This window comes from Sus scrofa, chromosome 1, assembly GCF_000003025.6.
Source record: "Sus scrofa isolate TJ Tabasco breed Duroc chromosome 1, Sscrofa11.1, whole genome shotgun sequence".
NCBI classification, from domain to species: Eukaryota; Metazoa; Chordata; class Mammalia; order Artiodactyla; family Suidae; genus Sus; species Sus scrofa.
In genome coordinates this window covers 237,323,289-237,340,591 of record NC_010443.5, presented here as the reverse complement: position 1 = coordinate 237,340,591, position 17,303 = coordinate 237,323,289, and the positions used below count along the sequence as shown (strand labels likewise).

Genomic DNA, 17,303 nt, shown 5'->3' with positions numbered 1-17,303 from the left:
AAAATGGATTATTTCCCCACTGGACCCTATCTCCAATCTCAAATCTTTATATGACAGAAGAGTTGCTTTTCCCCTAGAGGGAAGAGAGCCATATGCTACACGGGCCAGCGCCTTGGGAGTCTGTTTTCTAGACTCAGTTATAACACAAGCCACAACCTGAACTTCCTGATCTGTTCAAATGAGGAATCTGCCTAAACTCCTCTGCTCTCCCACAGATATATGAAGACATAATGAAAATGATACCACTGCCCAACACTTACAGAGAATGCCGCCCCCGGCAAATGACTTGTGAAAGTCTGAGATTTCATTTTCAACCACAACAACACAGCCAGAAGAAAGCTCCTCAGCAGAAAGCTGAGGCCACCCTCTCCCAGCCAACTCCTACTTTGAGATGGTGTCAATGTGGGACCAATCTGTGGCAGCCATAAAAAAAGACTAACAGAGCCTGTCACATTCTCCAATGCCTCCTGTGATGAACATGACTTAAACCAACTTATCTGCTCAAAGTATGCTTTATCTTTACGGCCTGCCGATCACAAACAAAAAACACCTTCTAGCATGTGGTCAGGAACCAAAAAGAGACACAAGACTCCACTGACAATCTCTGAAGAGCTAAGGGAAGGAGAGGAAAATCGGAAAGAATTCAGCCAAAGTGGCAAAATCTGCTTCCCTTTGCACCCAGCTAATTCTGATTGGAGCAGGAAATAATTAAGGGATTCCAAAGGGCTGAGACATTTCAACATTCTTAATGAGGGTCGACAGCTCACTTTAGAGCCTGTGAATACCATTATTAGAACTCGGGAGGAAACCTCCAATAGGCAGCCACAGAGGAGCTCTGCCACAGAGAGCAGAGCTGGAAAGTTCAAAGTCACCTCAAAGAGAAGGTAGGCTGGAGAACACCGGAACTTAACTATGGACTGCAAATATATCACAGTATAAATTTTAAAGTGCATATGATTTTTTCCTTCTTCTTTTATAAGAAAAGGAGTTTGTCTCCCAAAACATAGCTAATTGTTAATTATAGAGCCATTTGGAGGAGAAGAGATTTGCACTCGATTCCCAAAATTCACATCCAAATGAACAAAGACATCATCTAGTGGCAACACATTCAAACTGCAAACACACGGTCAATCCAGCATTCATGCTGTGATGGCCTGATGTCACTTCAGTACTGCAAATTCTCTCACAGTATACTTATGAGGTCTTCAGCAGGACCGACCCTGGACCTAGAACAGTGGTTTTCAACATTGGCTATATGTTAAAATCATCTGCAGAACTTATTAAAAACATGAAATTTTACACCCTTCTCAGTGGATGCAACCAGGATCAATAAAGACTAAGTGGAAGATAAAACATGCTAAGAGGTACACTAACAAAGGAAATGAATGCGTTTTTATCTCTGCACTTACCTTGGGTTTTGCACAGAGACCAAAGTCAATCAGCTTCAATTTATGATACTCATCAAACAACAAATTTTCCTAGAAAAACAAAGATATTTTCATAACTATAAATTGTCTTCCTTATATCACATCCCACCTCTAACTATTTCTAAAATCACTTTAAAGGTCATATTTAACAGATTGGGTACAAGAGTGAAAATCAGTAAAAAAGAATGAAATGACAAGTACAGAAGAGATGTAGGTCCCGCTGTGGTGCAGCAGAGGTGAAGCCGACTAGTAAGCATGAGGTTGTGGGTTCGATCCCTGGCCTTGCTCAGTGGGTTAAGGATCCGGCATTGCTGTGAGTTGTGGTATAGGTCACAAACTCAGCTCAGAGTCTGTGTTGCTGTGGCTGTGGTGGAGGCCAGCAGCTGTAGCTCTGATTCAACCCCTAGCCTGGGAACTTCCATATGCTGCAGGGACAGCCCTAAAAGCAAAACAAATTTTTTTTAATTTAAAAAAAAAAAAGTACAGAAGAAAAGAGAAAAGGATGTTTGAAAACTATCCTGCTTTCCCTCAAGATATAGGAGCATAAAACATTTTCTTCTTGGTGCTCTGAGACTCAACTATAAGCCAACACAGTGTGTGCCAAAGGCAAGTTCGAACAAAAGAGTAAACTCAAATCAAAGAACAGAGTATGTAGAGTTCCCACTGTGGTGCAGCAGGTCAGGGATCCAGCATTGTCTCTGTAGCAGTGCCAGTTCGATTCCCAGCCCAGCACAGTGAGTAAGAATCCAGCATTGCTGCAGCTACGACAAAGGTCACGGCTGCAGCTCAGATTCGATCCCTGGCCCAGGAACTTGCATATGGCATGGGTGCAGGAAAAAAAAAAAAAAAAAAAGAGTTGAGTATAAACAGAGGGAAAGGGACAGAAACTACAATTGTCTTCTTGGACCAATTCTAGGTCCCTAACCTGAGTACAAATAACATTAAAATCCATGTTCACCATCATGCCTATTTAGTCAGAGCCTACAGATTTAAGAGTACCAAATTTTTATTCTGTTCTTGAAAAGGAGAATCTGTCCATTCCTTTGAACCGTTCTTTTCTGAAGCATCACAGAATTACAATTAAAGGAAGATGGGGTTAGGAAAAGAGCACTGAAAGGAAAGTACTCAGTAACAACATTCTCAAAGAAAATACTCAAAGGGAGTTGCCTTGTGGCACAGTGAGTTTAGGATCTGGTGTCGCAGCCAGATCCTTAAGCCTTAGGTCCCTGCTGTGGTGCAGGTTCCATCCCTGGCCCCAGAACTTCCGTACACTGCCAACACGCCAAAAATAAAGAAGAGAACACTAAAACTCTTCTTTCCTAAAAACAAAATCCTGAGGTTTCTATTCCCGCAGGTAATTACAAAGGTATTTATTATGTCACACGCAATTGACAAATAGAGTGCCAATAATCAGTCCATCAGAAGAGTCTACCAGGAGTCCAAAGTAAAGGAGGAAAAAGGAGTGATACATTATGAGATGGAACATCAACAAAAAAGCAAAGCCAAGACAGGAGTTCCCATCGTGGTGCAGCGGAAATGAATCCGACCAGGAACCATGAGGTTACGGGTCCGATCTCTGGCCTTGCTCAGTGGGTTAAGGACCCGGTGTTGCCATGAGCTGTGGTGTAGGTCACAGACACGGCTTGGATCTGGCGTGGCTGTGGCTGTGGCGTAGGCCGGCAGCTGTAGATCCAGTTAGACCCTTAGCCTGGGAACATCCATAGACCCCAGGAGAAGCCCTAAAAAAAAAGCAAAAAAAAAGCAAAAAACAAAAAGCAAAGCCAAGACAGATTCTAAACACAAAGAACTTTTGGAAACTTAGTCATGACAGGTAAATGAGGCTGAACTCTCAGGTGACCATCTAACTGTGATGCAGTCACTTACCGGTTTGAGGTCCCTGTGAGCATAGCCCTGGCTGTGCACGTAAGCAACTGCAGACACTATCTGACGGAACACAACTCGGGTCTCCCCCTCTGACAGGCGATCCTGGGAGATTATGTAGTCAAACAGCTCTCCTCCAGGGCAATACTTGAAGAGCAACAGAGTCACATAGATATTTTGTTACTACTTACAAAAATCACTCCAGGAGTTCCCGTAGTGGCCCAGTGGCTAACGAATCCGACTAGGAACCATGAGGTTGTGGGTTTGATCCCTGCCCTTGCTCAGTGGGTTAACGATCCGGCGTTGCCGTGAGCTGTGGTGTAGGTTGCAGATGTGGCTCGGATCCCGCATTGCTGTGGCTCTGGCGTAGGCCAGTGGCTACAGCTCCGATTCGACCCCTAGCCTAGGAACATCCATATGCCACAGACATGGCCCTAAAAAGCAAAAATAAATAAATAAATAAATAAATAAATAAATAAAATTAAAACCCATTCTAGGAGTTCCCTGGTGACTCAGTGGGTTAAGGACCTGGCACTGTCACTGCTGTAGTTCAGGTGGCTGCTGCGGTGTACTTTGATCCCTGACCTGAAATTTCACATGCTACAGGTGCAGCCAATCAATTAAAACATTAAAAAATAAAATAAAGTCCATTCTAATCTTAATGCACTCATATTTAGTGTAGTTAGTTGAAACAAACAAACCAGTATCAATTATTGCTTTTCCATCCTGAAGATTGGTAATTTTCAGTCTGTACCAGAAGGAACTCAATTCTATAGAAGTTTCTCCCAGAGGCTATGAGACAATGGATACCAGAGCAAAGCTCTAGGCTTTCCATCCCTTCTTCTCCAAAGCAGCTCCACCATCCTATAAACTGGGGTTCCCATTTAAGATTTCATTTCATTTTTTGCAATATCAATTAAATTCCCAGCCTTCAGAACGGTGAGAAATAAATTTCTATTGTTCATAAGCTACCCAGTCTGTGATATTTGTTACAGCAGCCTAAAGGGACTAAGACAGTGACCAAACAACTTTAGGCCTCTGGAACATATTACTAACCTCGAGAACCATGAATATTTTGTTCGCTGTCTCTATCACATGGTAGAGTTGACATATATGCTGATGTTTCAGGTTCTTCAAGGCATCGATTTCTGTTTTGACCCGTGGCAAATCACTCTGTGATGAAACATTTTACTAAATGAGCAAAAAAAAATTGGGGAAGTGTTCTAAGCATCAACATCAACAACTTTAATACTGAGTTGCAAAAGCAATCAATAGCCTCAAAATTTGTTCAACAATAAAGAAATACGTAACAAAAACTTATTTGTACGTGAATTTTAAAAAAGGCCTTGGAGTTCTTGCTGTGGCTCAGCGGTAATGAACCCAACTAGTATCCCTGAAAAGATTTGGGTTTAATCCCTGGCCCTGCTAAGTGGGTTAAGGATCGGGCGTTGCTGAGAGCTGGGGTGTATGTTGCAGAGCGGCTCAGATCCTATGTTGCTGTGGCTGTGGCATAGGCCAGCAGCTGTAGCTCCAATTCAATCCCTAACCATGAGGTTGCAGGTTTGATCCCTGGCCTCGCTCAGTGGTTAAGGATCCGGCGTTGTTGTGAGCTATGGTATAGGTTGCAGACATGGCTGGGATCCTGCGTGGCTACGGCTATGGTGTAGGTTGGCAGCTGTAGCTCTGATTTGACCCCTAATCTGGGAACCTCCATATGCCGTGGGTGTGGCCCTGAAAAGCAAAACAACAACAACATAGAAGCCAAACTACACAAGGGATGGTAGAAAAAATTAGAAACAAAAGACCCCTCAGGATGAGTTCAACACTACAAAGGGTATATAATGCCCAAAACACCATCAGAAGAGACAGATCTTCCCTTAATAGAAAAACAGAAAACTTTATGTACGTTATAGCCAAAGATCAAACTGAATGGCCTGCTTTAGAAGGTTAATGAGTAGCTCAATGCTGGAAGCATACACGTAGAGGAAAAAGAGGATGATTAGGAAAAGAATTTCAGAACTATAAGGTCATTCTGAATAAAATTCTGGGATAGAAGATCTATCTATTCTTTAAAATAGATCAACATTTAGTAAGGATATCATGAGAAGACAAAGAAAGGAGACATCAATACTCAGAAACACCTACAAGACTGTGACGTAACTAGAGAAAAATAGATCCTACAGCCTTCAAACATGTGCCATTGCCTTTCATTAAAAAACAAAGCAAACCCTTCCCCAGATTTCCTTTTAAAACCATAGATTTATACATAACTGGCTATGGAAATGTTATTCTAATAAAAGAGCAGTAACTAGAACATTAAAAGCAAATTCAGGTTTTAATTCACACGCAAAATTCTATAAATATTTTTTTAAAATAACATCAAACTTACCCCTAGAGTATTTTTATCCATGATTTTTATAGCTACCATTTCTCCAGTGAGGATATGGCAGGCAAGTTTGACCTTTGCAAAGCCACCTAAGTATGAGAAAATACATTACGAAGAGTTAAGCAAATTAACTTAAATATCATCATCAGAGCAAACTGAACACTCAAACACAAATACCCTTCCATATACTTTTATAAGGCTCTACTGATCTATATTTTCCTAAAGTTTGCACCTCTTTCTTCTTCTTTTTTCCAAAGTGTTAGCTATGACCCTAACCTCTCTTCTTCCAATGACTATCCAAAGATTCTTTTTTACCTGATAGGATATCTTTAATTTTGAAATGAAGAGGTACGAAAACAGGGAGTTCCCATCATGGCACAGTGGTTAATGGATCCGACTAGGAACCATGAGGTTGCGGGTTTGATCCCTGGCCTTGCTCAGTGGGTTAAGGATCCAGAGTTGCCGTGAGCTGTGGTGTAGGTCACAGATGTGGCTCAGATCCCACGTGGCTGTGGCTGTGGCGTAGGCCAGTGACTACAGCTCCGATTATTCCCCTAGCCTGGGAATCTCCATATGCCATGGGAGTGGCCCTAGAAAAGGAAAAAAAAAAAAAAAGTAGGAAAACAGAAGTAATTCTTTAGAAATTTGTTTTATAATTTTTATAATGTTTTATAATTAACACTGCAATTAAACTTGCTTTGTAATTAACGTTGCCAAAATATAATATAAAGTTGCAAAGACAAAAAAGACAAATAATGTGAAAATTCCATTCATTTTTTAAAACTGTAAAAATAAGCAATTATGTTTCAAAACTGGATCAAACCTGGATAAATGTCTACATTTAGGTATCTGAAAGAAACTGCCAAGTTAGCACTTCTATAAGGAAGTTCCCAGGAGTTCCCTGGTGGCCTAGCAATTAAAGGCCATGTGTGTGCCCCACCCCAACCCCCAAAAGAAGCTCCTAGTATCCCTTCCATGGTCTTTCCCATCTCAGTAAATGGCAACTCTATCTTCCCAGGTGCTCAGGCCAAAAATCCAGGAGCCATCCTTAGCCATCAATAAATCCCATCATTGTCTCTGTCTTCAAAATACATCAATGTTTACCTTGGGGGAAAGAAGACAGGCACTGACTGGAAATGTTCTATTTACTGATCTGAGCAGGGAACATACAGGTATATGTTTACATAAAATTCCATCAAAATCAGTACACTTTGCTTAATTCACTATTTGTTATGCTTCAATAAATTAAAATACACACAGGAGTTCCCTTGGCGGTGGAGTGGTTACTGAATCCAACTAGGAACCATAAGGTTGTGGGTTTGATCTCTGGCCTCGCTCAGTGGGTTAAGGATACGGCGTTGCTGTGAGCTGTGGTGTAGGGCGCAGACACGGCTCGGATTCCACGTTGCTGTGGCTCTGGCGTAGGCCAGAGGCTACAGCTCCGATTAGACCCCTAGCCAGGGAATCTCCATATGCCACAGGTGCAGCCCTAGAAAAGACAAAAAAAAAAAAAAAAAAAAATTAAAATACACACATACATACTTGAATGTACATACATGTGTGTGTGTCTTTATAAAGAATCCCACCACCTTCAATTCTATCACCATCTAAGTTATCATGATCCCAGCATCGCTCACCTAAATTACTGCAATCATCTCCTAACATCTATCTGCTTCTGCCCTTGCTCTCTCCCAGCCAGTCGTTTCACAACCAAGTAGCCAGAGCAACTCTTAAAAACAAAGATCAGATCATCCTTGACTCAAAACTCTCTTGTGACTTTTATTCTAAATAAAATGACCTACAAAGCCTCTCCTACAACTCTCCTTTCTCTTTCTCCACTTTTTCTCATTAAAGTATGTTGAAGAACTTTAAAACTACATAGATTAGGCCAAATAGCTCATGACTGCCCAAATACACTATATTCTTAAATAGACGATTTATCCTCTCCAAGAAAAAAAATAATTACCTGTCCCAATAGTTTCATATAATTCATAGTATTTGAGAAGTTCATCATAATCTTTCATAATCCTCCTGGAAGTTTAGTCAAAATTACAAAAAGAAGCTATAAAGCAAAAAGAGTACATGATCAAAAAAGGAATCATTAAGAAGGTATCTCATTCACTCTTATAACTACAAATATAAATAAGTCTCAGGCATATAAACAGTACTGCAAAAACTGATTAGCTATATTAAAAAAAAAAAAAAAAAAAACTGGATTCCTATCTCTCACAACAGATAAAAATCAATTCCAGAGTACCCGTTGAGCCCAGCAGGTTAAAAACCAAACTAGTATCTATGAGGATTCAGGTTTGATCCCTGGCCTTGATCAGTGCGTTAAGGATCTGGCACTGCTATAAGCTGCGGTGTAGGTCACAGATGCAACTTGGATCTAGAGTTCTGTGGCTGTGGTGGAGGCTGGCATTTTGAGCTCCGATTTGACCCATAGTCTGGGAACTTCCATATGCTGCAGGTGTGGCCCTAAAAAGGGGGAAGGGAAAGAATAAAAATCAACTCCAGATCAAGTAAAGACTTAAATATAAAAGATAGACCTTTAAAACTTTTAACAGGAAAAAAAAAAACATTAAAAAATCAGTGAAATAAACTTTTAATAGAATGTCATCATCATTTCAGGATGGAAGAGGATCTTTTAAATAGACACAGAAAGTGCTGATCATAAAAAGTAACACATTAAATAACATTAACATTAAGAATTTCTGGATGACAGACAGAAGGACTAAAGCTCAACTTCTCTCCTAAAAACAACAAAATTTACAACTACATGCTGAGCAATCTTCAACCAAATGGACCAGAAAACTTCAAAAAGATATCCTACTCCAGAAGAAAAAGAGGAGGCCTCACCAAGAGGTAGGAGGGGTGATTATGTGATATAAGCAACCCCATACCTCCCGGGTGGGAAGCCCCAAAGACTGGAAAGTAACTGGTTCATAGAGACTCACCTACAGGAGTGAGAGATCTGAGCCCCACATCAAACTCCCATGTGTGGGGATCAGGCACTGGGAGACAGAGCCCCCAGAGCATCTGGCATTGAAGGCCAGTGGGGCTTATGTGCAGGAGCTCCACGGGACTGCAGGAAACAGAGACCCCATTCTTAAAAGGCACACACAGGCTTTCACATGCACTGGGCCCCAAGGCAAAGCAAAGTCTCCATAGGAAGCTGGGTCAAACCTGACTGCAGTTCTTGGAGGACATCCTGGGAAAACAGGGGTGAATGTGGCTTGTGAGGGAAGGACACTGGAAGCAAAGCTCTCAGGAATGTTCAGCAGCTGCCTTTCTCTGGAGGGGGCCATTTTGGGGAAATCTGGCCCCACCCATCAGTCAGTGCTGAGAAGCCCCAGGGCAAACAACAACCCAGGTGGGATCACAGCCCCACCAGGCATTGGTCCCTCCCATCAGGAAGCCTACAGCAAGCCCCTGTACCAACTTCAGCCACAAGGGGGGCAGACACCAGAAGTAACAGAGGCTACAACTCTAGTATCTGTAAAAAGGTCACCACACTGTGGGTCACAATCGAGGCTCGGATCTGGCGTTGCTGTGGCTGTGGTGAAGGCCGGCAGCTACAGCTCCAATTAGACCCCTAGCCTGGGACCTCCATATGCCGTGGGAGTGGCCCTAGAAAAGGTAAAAAAAAAAGACCAAAAAAAAAAAAAAAAAAAAAAAAAAAGGTCACCACACCAAAAACCTATAGAAATGAAAAGACAGAGAACTATAACTATAACTCAGATGAGGGAGAAAGGAAAAACCCCAGAAAATCACCTAAGTGATCAGGAGATTCTCGGCCTCCAGGAAAAAGACTTTAGAATGTTGATGCTGAAGATGATGCACGACATTGGAAATAAACTGGAGGCGAAGATGGATACCTTACAGGAAACACTGAGCAAAGAGATACAAGATATAAAACTTAAACAAGAAGAGATGCAAAATACAATAACTGAAATAAAAAATTCACTAGAAGCAGCTAAGAGCAGAATACAGGAGGCAGAAGAACGAATACACGAGGTGGAGGACAGATTACTGGAAATTACGGATGTGGAACAGAAAAGACAAAAAAGATTGAAAACAAATGAAGAGAGTCTCAGAGAACTCTGGGACCATGTTAAACACACCAACATCCGTATTATAGGGGTGCCAGAAGGAGAAGAGAGAGAGAAGGGGACAGAAAAAATTCTCGAAAAGATAATAGCCAAAAACTCCCCTAACATGGGAAAGGAACCACTCACCCAAATCCAGGAAGTGGAATGAGTGCCATATAAAATAAACCCAGGGGAGTTCCCGTCATGGCGCAGTGGTTAACGAATCCGACTAGGAACCATGAGGTTGCAGGTTCGATCCTGCCCTTGCTCAGTGGGTTAACGATCCGGCGTTGCCGTGAGCTGTGGTGTAGGTTGCAGACGCGGCTCGGATCCCACGTTGCTGTGGCTCTGGTGTAGGCCGGTGGCTACAGCTCCAATTGGACCCCTAGCCTGGGAACCTCCATATGCCGCGGGAGTGGCCCAAGAAATAGCAACAACAACAACAACAAAAAGACAAAAAGACCAAAAAAATAAACCCAAAGAGGAACACCCCGAGACACATACTAATCAAACTGACCAAAATTAAAGACAAAGAAAATCTTGAAAGCAGCTTGGGAAAAGAAACAACATACAAGGGAACCCCGATAAGGTTACTGGCAGATTTTTCAGAAACTCTGCAGGCCAGAAGGGAGTGGCATGATCTACTTAACATGATGAAAGGAAAAACCTCCAACCAAGATTACATTATCCATCAAGGCTCTCATTCAGATTTGAAGGAGAAATCAAAACCTTCACAGATAAGCAAAAGCTAAGAGAATTCAGCAACACTAAACCAGCTTTACAACAAATACTAAAGGAACTTCTCTAGGCAGAAAAGAAAGACAGCAACAGGAAAAAAAATTCCACAAATGACAAGGCTCACCAGTAAAGGCACGAAATCATCCACACACAACTATGCTACCAAAATCAGAAATCATGAGAAGAGGAGGTTACAAATGCAGGACTCTGGAGATGTACTTGCAATTAAGAGACCAACAACTTAAAAAAATCTCATATACATATGGACACATATCAAAATTTCAGAATAACTGCAAACCAAAAATCTACAATTGATACACTAATAAGAAAAATCAACTCAAATACAACACTAAAGATATAGTCATCAAACCAGAAGAGGAGCGAACAAGAGGAGAAGAAAAAAGAGCAACAAAAACAAATCCAAAACAGTTAATAAAATGGCAATAAGAACATACATATCAATAATTACCTTACATGTTAATGGACTAAACGCCCCAACCAAAAGACATAGACTGGCTGAATGGATACAAAAACAAGATCCATATATATGTTGGCTTCAATAGACCCACTGCACTTCTAGGGACACATACAAATTGAAAGTGAGAGGATGGAAGAAAATACTTCATGTAAACAGGAATCAAAATAAAGCTGGAGTAGCAATACACGCAATAGACGAAATAGACTATAAAATGAAGAATATTTTATTTTTGTTTTTGTTTTTTTGTTTTTTTGCTATTTCTTGGGCCGCTCCCGCGGCATATGGAGGTTCCCAGGCTAGGGGTCGAATCGGAGCTGTAGCCACCCGCCTACACCACAGCCACAGCAACGTAGGATCCGAGCCGCATCCGCAACCTACACCGCAGCTCACGGCAACGCTGGATCATTTAACCCACTGAGCAAGGGCAGGGACCGAACCCGCAACCTCATGGTTCCTAGTCGGATTCGTTAACCACTGTGCCACGACGGGAACTCCTGAAGAATATTTTAAAAGACAAGGAAGGTCACTTCATAATGACCTAAGGATCAACCCAAGAAGAAGATATAACAATTTTAAGTATCTATGCACCCAACATAGGTTCACCACTATATAAGACAACTGCTAACAACCTTGAAAGGAGAAATCGACAATAACACAATTATAGTGGGGGACTTTAACACCCCACTTACAGCAATGGACAGATCATCCAGACAGAAAATCAATAAGGAAACACACAGGCCCTGAATGAAGCATTAGACCAGATGGACTTAATAGATATTTATAGGTCATTCCATCCAAAAGCAACAGAATACGCATTCTTCTCAAGTGCACATGGAACATTCTCTAAGATTAATCACATCCTTGGCTACAAATCAAAACCCGGTAACTTTAAGAAAATTGAAGTCATATCAAGCATCTTTTCTGACCACAACGCTATACAACTGGACATCAACAACAAGAAAAAACTGCAAATAACACAAACACGTGGAGACTCAACAACATGCTATAAACAACCGATGGATCACAGAAGAAATCAAAGAGGAAATTAAAAAATACCTAGAAGCAAATGACAACAAAAATACGACACTCCAAAACCTATGGGATGCAGCAAGAGCCATTCTAAGAGGAAAGTTTATAGCAATATAAGCCCACCTCAGGAAACAAGAAAAAGCTCAAATAAACAAGCTAACTTTACAACTAAAGAAGCTTGAGAGAGAAGAAGAGACAAGACCTAAAGTTAGTAGAAGGAAAGAAATCATAAAGATCAGAGCAGAAATCAATGAAATAGAAACAAAGAAAACCATAGAAAAGATCAATGAAATGAAAAGCTGGTTCTTTGAAAAGATCAACAAAATTGATAAACCCTTAGCCAGACTTATCAAGAAAAAAAGAGAGAACACTCAAATCAATAAAATTAGAAATGAAGAAGGAGAAGTAGGAGTTCCCGTCATGGTGCAGAGGTTAACGAATCTGACTAGGAACCATGAGGTTGTGGGTTCCATCCCTGGCCTTGCTCAGTGGGTTTAGGATGTGGCATTGCCGTGAGCTGTGGTGTAGGTTGCAGATGTGGCTCAGATCCCATGTTGCAGTGACTGTGGCGTAGGCTGGCAGCTACAGCTCCAATTCGACCCCTAGCCTGGGAACCTCCATATGCCATGGGAGCAGCCCTAGAAAAGGCAAAAAAAGACAAAAAAAAAAAAAAAAAAGAGAGAGAGAGAGAGAATAACGGACATCACAGAAATACAAAGGATCATAGACTACTATACGCAACTACACACCAATAAAACAGAAAATCTAGAAGAAACAGACAAATTCTTAGAAAGGTACAATCTTCCAAGACTAAACCAAGATAAAATAGAAAAGATGAATGGACAAATCACAAGAACTGAAATTGAAACTGTGATTTTAAAAACTTCCAACAAACAAAAGCCCAGGACCAGATGGCTTCACAGGCGTATTCTATTAAACATTTAGAGAAGAGCTAACCCCTATCCTTCCGAAACTATTTCAAAAAATTGCAGAGGAAGGAACACTACCAAACTCATTCTATGAGGCCACCATCACCCTGATACCAAAAACAGACAAAGATACCACAAAAAAAAACTACAGGCCAATTCCACTGATGAACATAGGTGCAAAAATCCTCAATAAAATACTAGCAAACCGCATCCAACAATACATTAAAAGGATTGTTCATCATGATCAAGTGGGATTTATCCCAGCAATGCAAGGGTTCTTCAATATCCGCAAATCCATCAGTGTGATACACCACATTAACAAACTGAAGAATAAAAACCATATGATCCTCTCAAAAGACGCGGAAAAAGCCTTTGACAAAATCCAACACCCATTTCTGATAAAAACCCTTCAGAAAGTGGGCATAGAGGGAACCTACCTCAACATGAAAAAGACCATATGACAAACCCACAGCGAACATCATTCTCAATGGTGAAAAGCTGAAAGAATTCCTGCTGAGATCAGGAACAAGACAAGGATGTCCGCTCTCACCACTACTCTTCAACATAGTTCTGGAAGTCCTAGCCACAGCAATCAGAGAAGTAAAAGAGATAAAAGGGGTTCAAATTGGAAAGGAAGAAGTAAAACTATCACTATTTGCAGATGACATGATACTATACCTAGAGAATCCTAAAGACTCTACCAGATAACTGTTAGAGCTCATCAATGAATTTGGCAAAGTCGCAGGATACAAAATTTCTATACACTATTTCTATACACCAACAATGAAAGATCAGAAAGAGAAATTAGGGAAGCAATCCCGTTTACCATCACATCAAAAAGAATAAAATACCCAGGAGTAAACCTACCTAGAGAGACAAAAGATTTGTACTCTGAAAACTATAAGACGCTAATGAAAGAAATCAAAGATGACACAAATAGATGGAAAGACATACCATGCTCTTGGATTGGAAGAGTCAATATTACCAAAATGACTCTACCACCCAAGGCAAGCTACAGATTCATTGCAATCCCTACCAAATTACCAAGGGTATTTTTCACAGAACTTGAACAATTTTTTTTTGTCTTTTTGCCATTTCTTGGGCTGCTCCCATGGCATATGGAGGTTCCCAGGCTAGGGGTCGAATCGGAGCTGTAGCTGCCAGCCTACGCCAGAGCCACAACAACATGGGATCCGAGCCACGTCTGCGACCTACACCACAGCTCACAGCAACACCAGATTGTTAACCCACTGAGCAAGGGCAGGGATCAAACCCACAACCTCATCGTTCCTAGTCAGATTCGTTAACCACTGCTCCACAGCGGAAACTCCTGAACAAAATATTTTAAAGTTTGTTTGGAAGCACAAAAGACCCAGAATAGCCAAAGACATCCTGAAAAAGAAAAATGGAGCTGGAGGAATCAGGTTCCCTGACTTCAGACTATACTACAAAACAACAGTCATCAAAACCATATGGTACTGGCACAAAGACAGAAACCCAGATCAGTGGAACAGTATAGAAAGCCCAGAATTAAGAACTTCTGCATATCCAAAGACACTTTTTTAAAAAATCATAAATGTGAGATAATATTTGCAACATTTATAACATGTTTTCCTAACAGAATCTAAAAACTCCATCACAAAATATAGAAAAAGAAAATGCAACAGAAAAATACACAAATGAAATTAAAAAGCATGTCACAACATGGGTGGAATTAGCAAGTCTCAAAGTGAAGTCAGAAAGAATAAGACAAATACCATACGATATCACTTATATTTGAAATATATTTGAAATATATTTGAAATATATGGCACGAATGAACCTATCAACAGAAAAAATACAAAAACAAACTCATGGATATGGAAAACATACTTGTGGTTGCTGAGGAGAAGGGAGTGAGATGGACTGGGAGTTTGAGATTAGGAGATGCAAACGATTGCATTTGGAGTGGACAGGGAATGAGATCCTGCTATGTAGCATAAGGAACTGTATCCAGTCACTCCTAATGGAGCATGATGGAGAATGATGTGAGAGAAAGAATGTTTGTATATGTGTAAGTCAGTCACTTAGCTATACAGCAGAAATTGAACATTGTAAATCAACTATAATAAAAAAAATTTTTTAATTAAAAAAAATTGTTTAAAGAAGCATGTCACAAAGAAACACAAATCACCCAGGAGTTCCGTTATGGCTCAGCAGTAACAAACCTGACTAGTAAACCATGAGGATGCGGGTTGGATCCCTGGCCTCGCTCAGTGGGTTGGTTAAACATCTGGTGTTGCCATGATCTGTGGTGTAGGCTGCAAACATGGCTCAGATCTGATGTTGCTGTGGTTGTGGCAGAGGCCAGCAGCTGTAACTCCAATTTGACTCCTAGCCTGGGAACCTCCATATGTTGCAGGTGTGGCCCTAAAAAGCAAAAAGCAGGGGAAAAAAATCACCAATAAAAAAAGAAAAGAGGCTCAATTTCATCAGTCAACAGGGATATGCAAATTAAGACTCCAATGATATATAATTTTAAGATACAGGCAATAAGATACACATTTTATTATTATGCTTGACAACTTACATACTCTTTTTATTATAAGCATATGTTAAATAATTTATAAAAACTAGTTGTAAAAGGGAGTTCCTGTCGTGGCGCAGTGGAAACAAATCCGACTAGGAACCATGAGGTCGTGGGTTCAATCCCTGACTTTGTTCAGTGGGTTAAGGATCCAGCGTTGCCATGAGCTGTGGTGTAGGTCGCAGACGCTGCTCAGATCTGGCATTGCTGTGGCTGTGGTGTAGGCTGGCAGCTGTAGCTCCGATTCGACCCTTAGCCTGGGAACCTCCATGTGCCTCGAGTGCAGACCTAAAAAAAAAGAAATATATTAGTTGTAAAAGGCTTAGGTAGGTCTTATTTGATTTCTGTCTGAGTTGTGAAATTAGGTAAAATTACAAAAAGCTATCAGGGTTAGTATATACAAGGTCATATTCATAATGCTTTTTCTTATTTGGAAAGGACAAGCTCTTAGTTGACTTTAACTTAGTTGAGATTAGCAGTGTATCTGGAAGAACCGAGAATGCAATCGGACTATTAACCCTGAATTTTCTTGTATTCATTTACCCACACAGATGTGTTTACTGAGTACTAACCATGTGCAGACCTGTGCTTGGCACTAAGGCTATAATGGAGAAGAAAAGAAATGTGGTTCCTACCCTCATGGACCTTACATTCTAGTAGAGAAGACAGCAAATTCATTACAATTTGTATTAATGGGGGGGGGGGGCAACAGTGGTGAGAATGGGTCACCCTAGAGGGTAACATTTAAGCCTAGATCTAATTTAAAGGATGAAAAGCAAGGAAAAGAAAATAAGCCCAGACTGGCATATTCCCATCAAAATTTGAACAATGTTTCCAGTAGGACCTGGATACAACCATGTCAACAATGTTTCTATACCAAATAGTTAAAAGGATAATGTTCATTTGACAGACTGCTGCTTTCTCACCAGTGATATCCTCAGCATCACTCATTCCTCCCACTTCTTGCTACCTAAGATACCCAAATGCTGAAATGCTCCTACTCTTTGATAGTATCCATTCTAAAACTGGTCCTTGGAGTTCCCGTCGTGGCGCAGTGGTTAACGAATCTGACTAGGAACCATGAAGTTTCGGGTTTGATCCCTGCCCTTGCTCAGTGCGTTAAAGATCCGGCATTGCTGTGAGCTGTGGTGTAGGTTGCAGACGCGGCTTGGATCCAGCATTGCTGTGGCTCTGGCGTAGGCCAGCAGCTTCAGCTCCGATTAGACCCCTAGCCTGGGAACTCCATATGCTGTGAGAGCAACCCAATAAAAGACAAAAAAATAAATAAATAAATAAATAAAACTGGTCCTTGCTGGAGCTCCCATTGTGGCACAGCAGAAACATTCTGACTAGGAACCATGAGGTTGCAAGTTCGATCCCTGGCCTCAATCAGTGGGTTAAGGATCCAGCGATCCTGCGCTTCTATAGCTGTGGCATAGGGGGCAGCTGTATCTCCAATTCAGTCCCTAGCCTGGGAACCTCCTTATGCCAAGGGTGCACTCCTAAAAAAGCAAAAATAAAACCTAATGTCTTTTAGCTGCACATGTGTTCCTAATGCTCTGTGGTCAGTAGGGCTTATCAGGAGTTGTTAGCCCAGAAAGAATGAGAGGGAGAGCATTCCAGAAAGAGGGAATTTAGCTGCAAAGATCCCAGAGAAAGAAAAAGTTGACATGTTTTGAATGGAAACTACTTTCAGAGGTACCAGCAAAAGGAAATGCAGATTTGGAGCTGGGATAATCAGTTAGGCATCTAGGAAAAAAAGAACACTGGACCTCTAC

The 17,303-nt window shown here is 41.1% G+C and overlaps 1 protein-coding gene across 5 annotated transcripts in view; it reads right to left on the bottom strand.

Annotated features, from left to right (window-relative positions):
• Nucleotides 1-17,303, bottom strand: part of MELK (maternal embryonic leucine zipper kinase) — a 114,362-nt gene that overhangs the window by 90,931 nt on the left and 6,128 nt on the right. For all 5 annotated transcript variants that reach the window (XM_005660248.3, XM_021066086.1, XM_021066072.1 and 2 more), the window contains 5 exons: nt 7,661-7,756; nt 5,698-5,783; nt 4,365-4,481; nt 3,312-3,455; nt 1,410-1,478 (listed from right to left, as the gene is read on the bottom strand). In XM_005660248.3, the coding sequence (XP_005660305.1) occupies nt 1,410-1,478; nt 3,312-3,455; nt 4,365-4,481; nt 5,698-5,783; nt 7,661-7,718 (474 nt within the window). In that variant the 5' untranslated portion in view covers nt 7,719-7,756. The remainder of the gene's footprint in view (nt 1-1,409; nt 1,479-3,311; nt 3,456-4,364; nt 4,482-5,697; nt 5,784-7,660; nt 7,757-17,303) is intronic.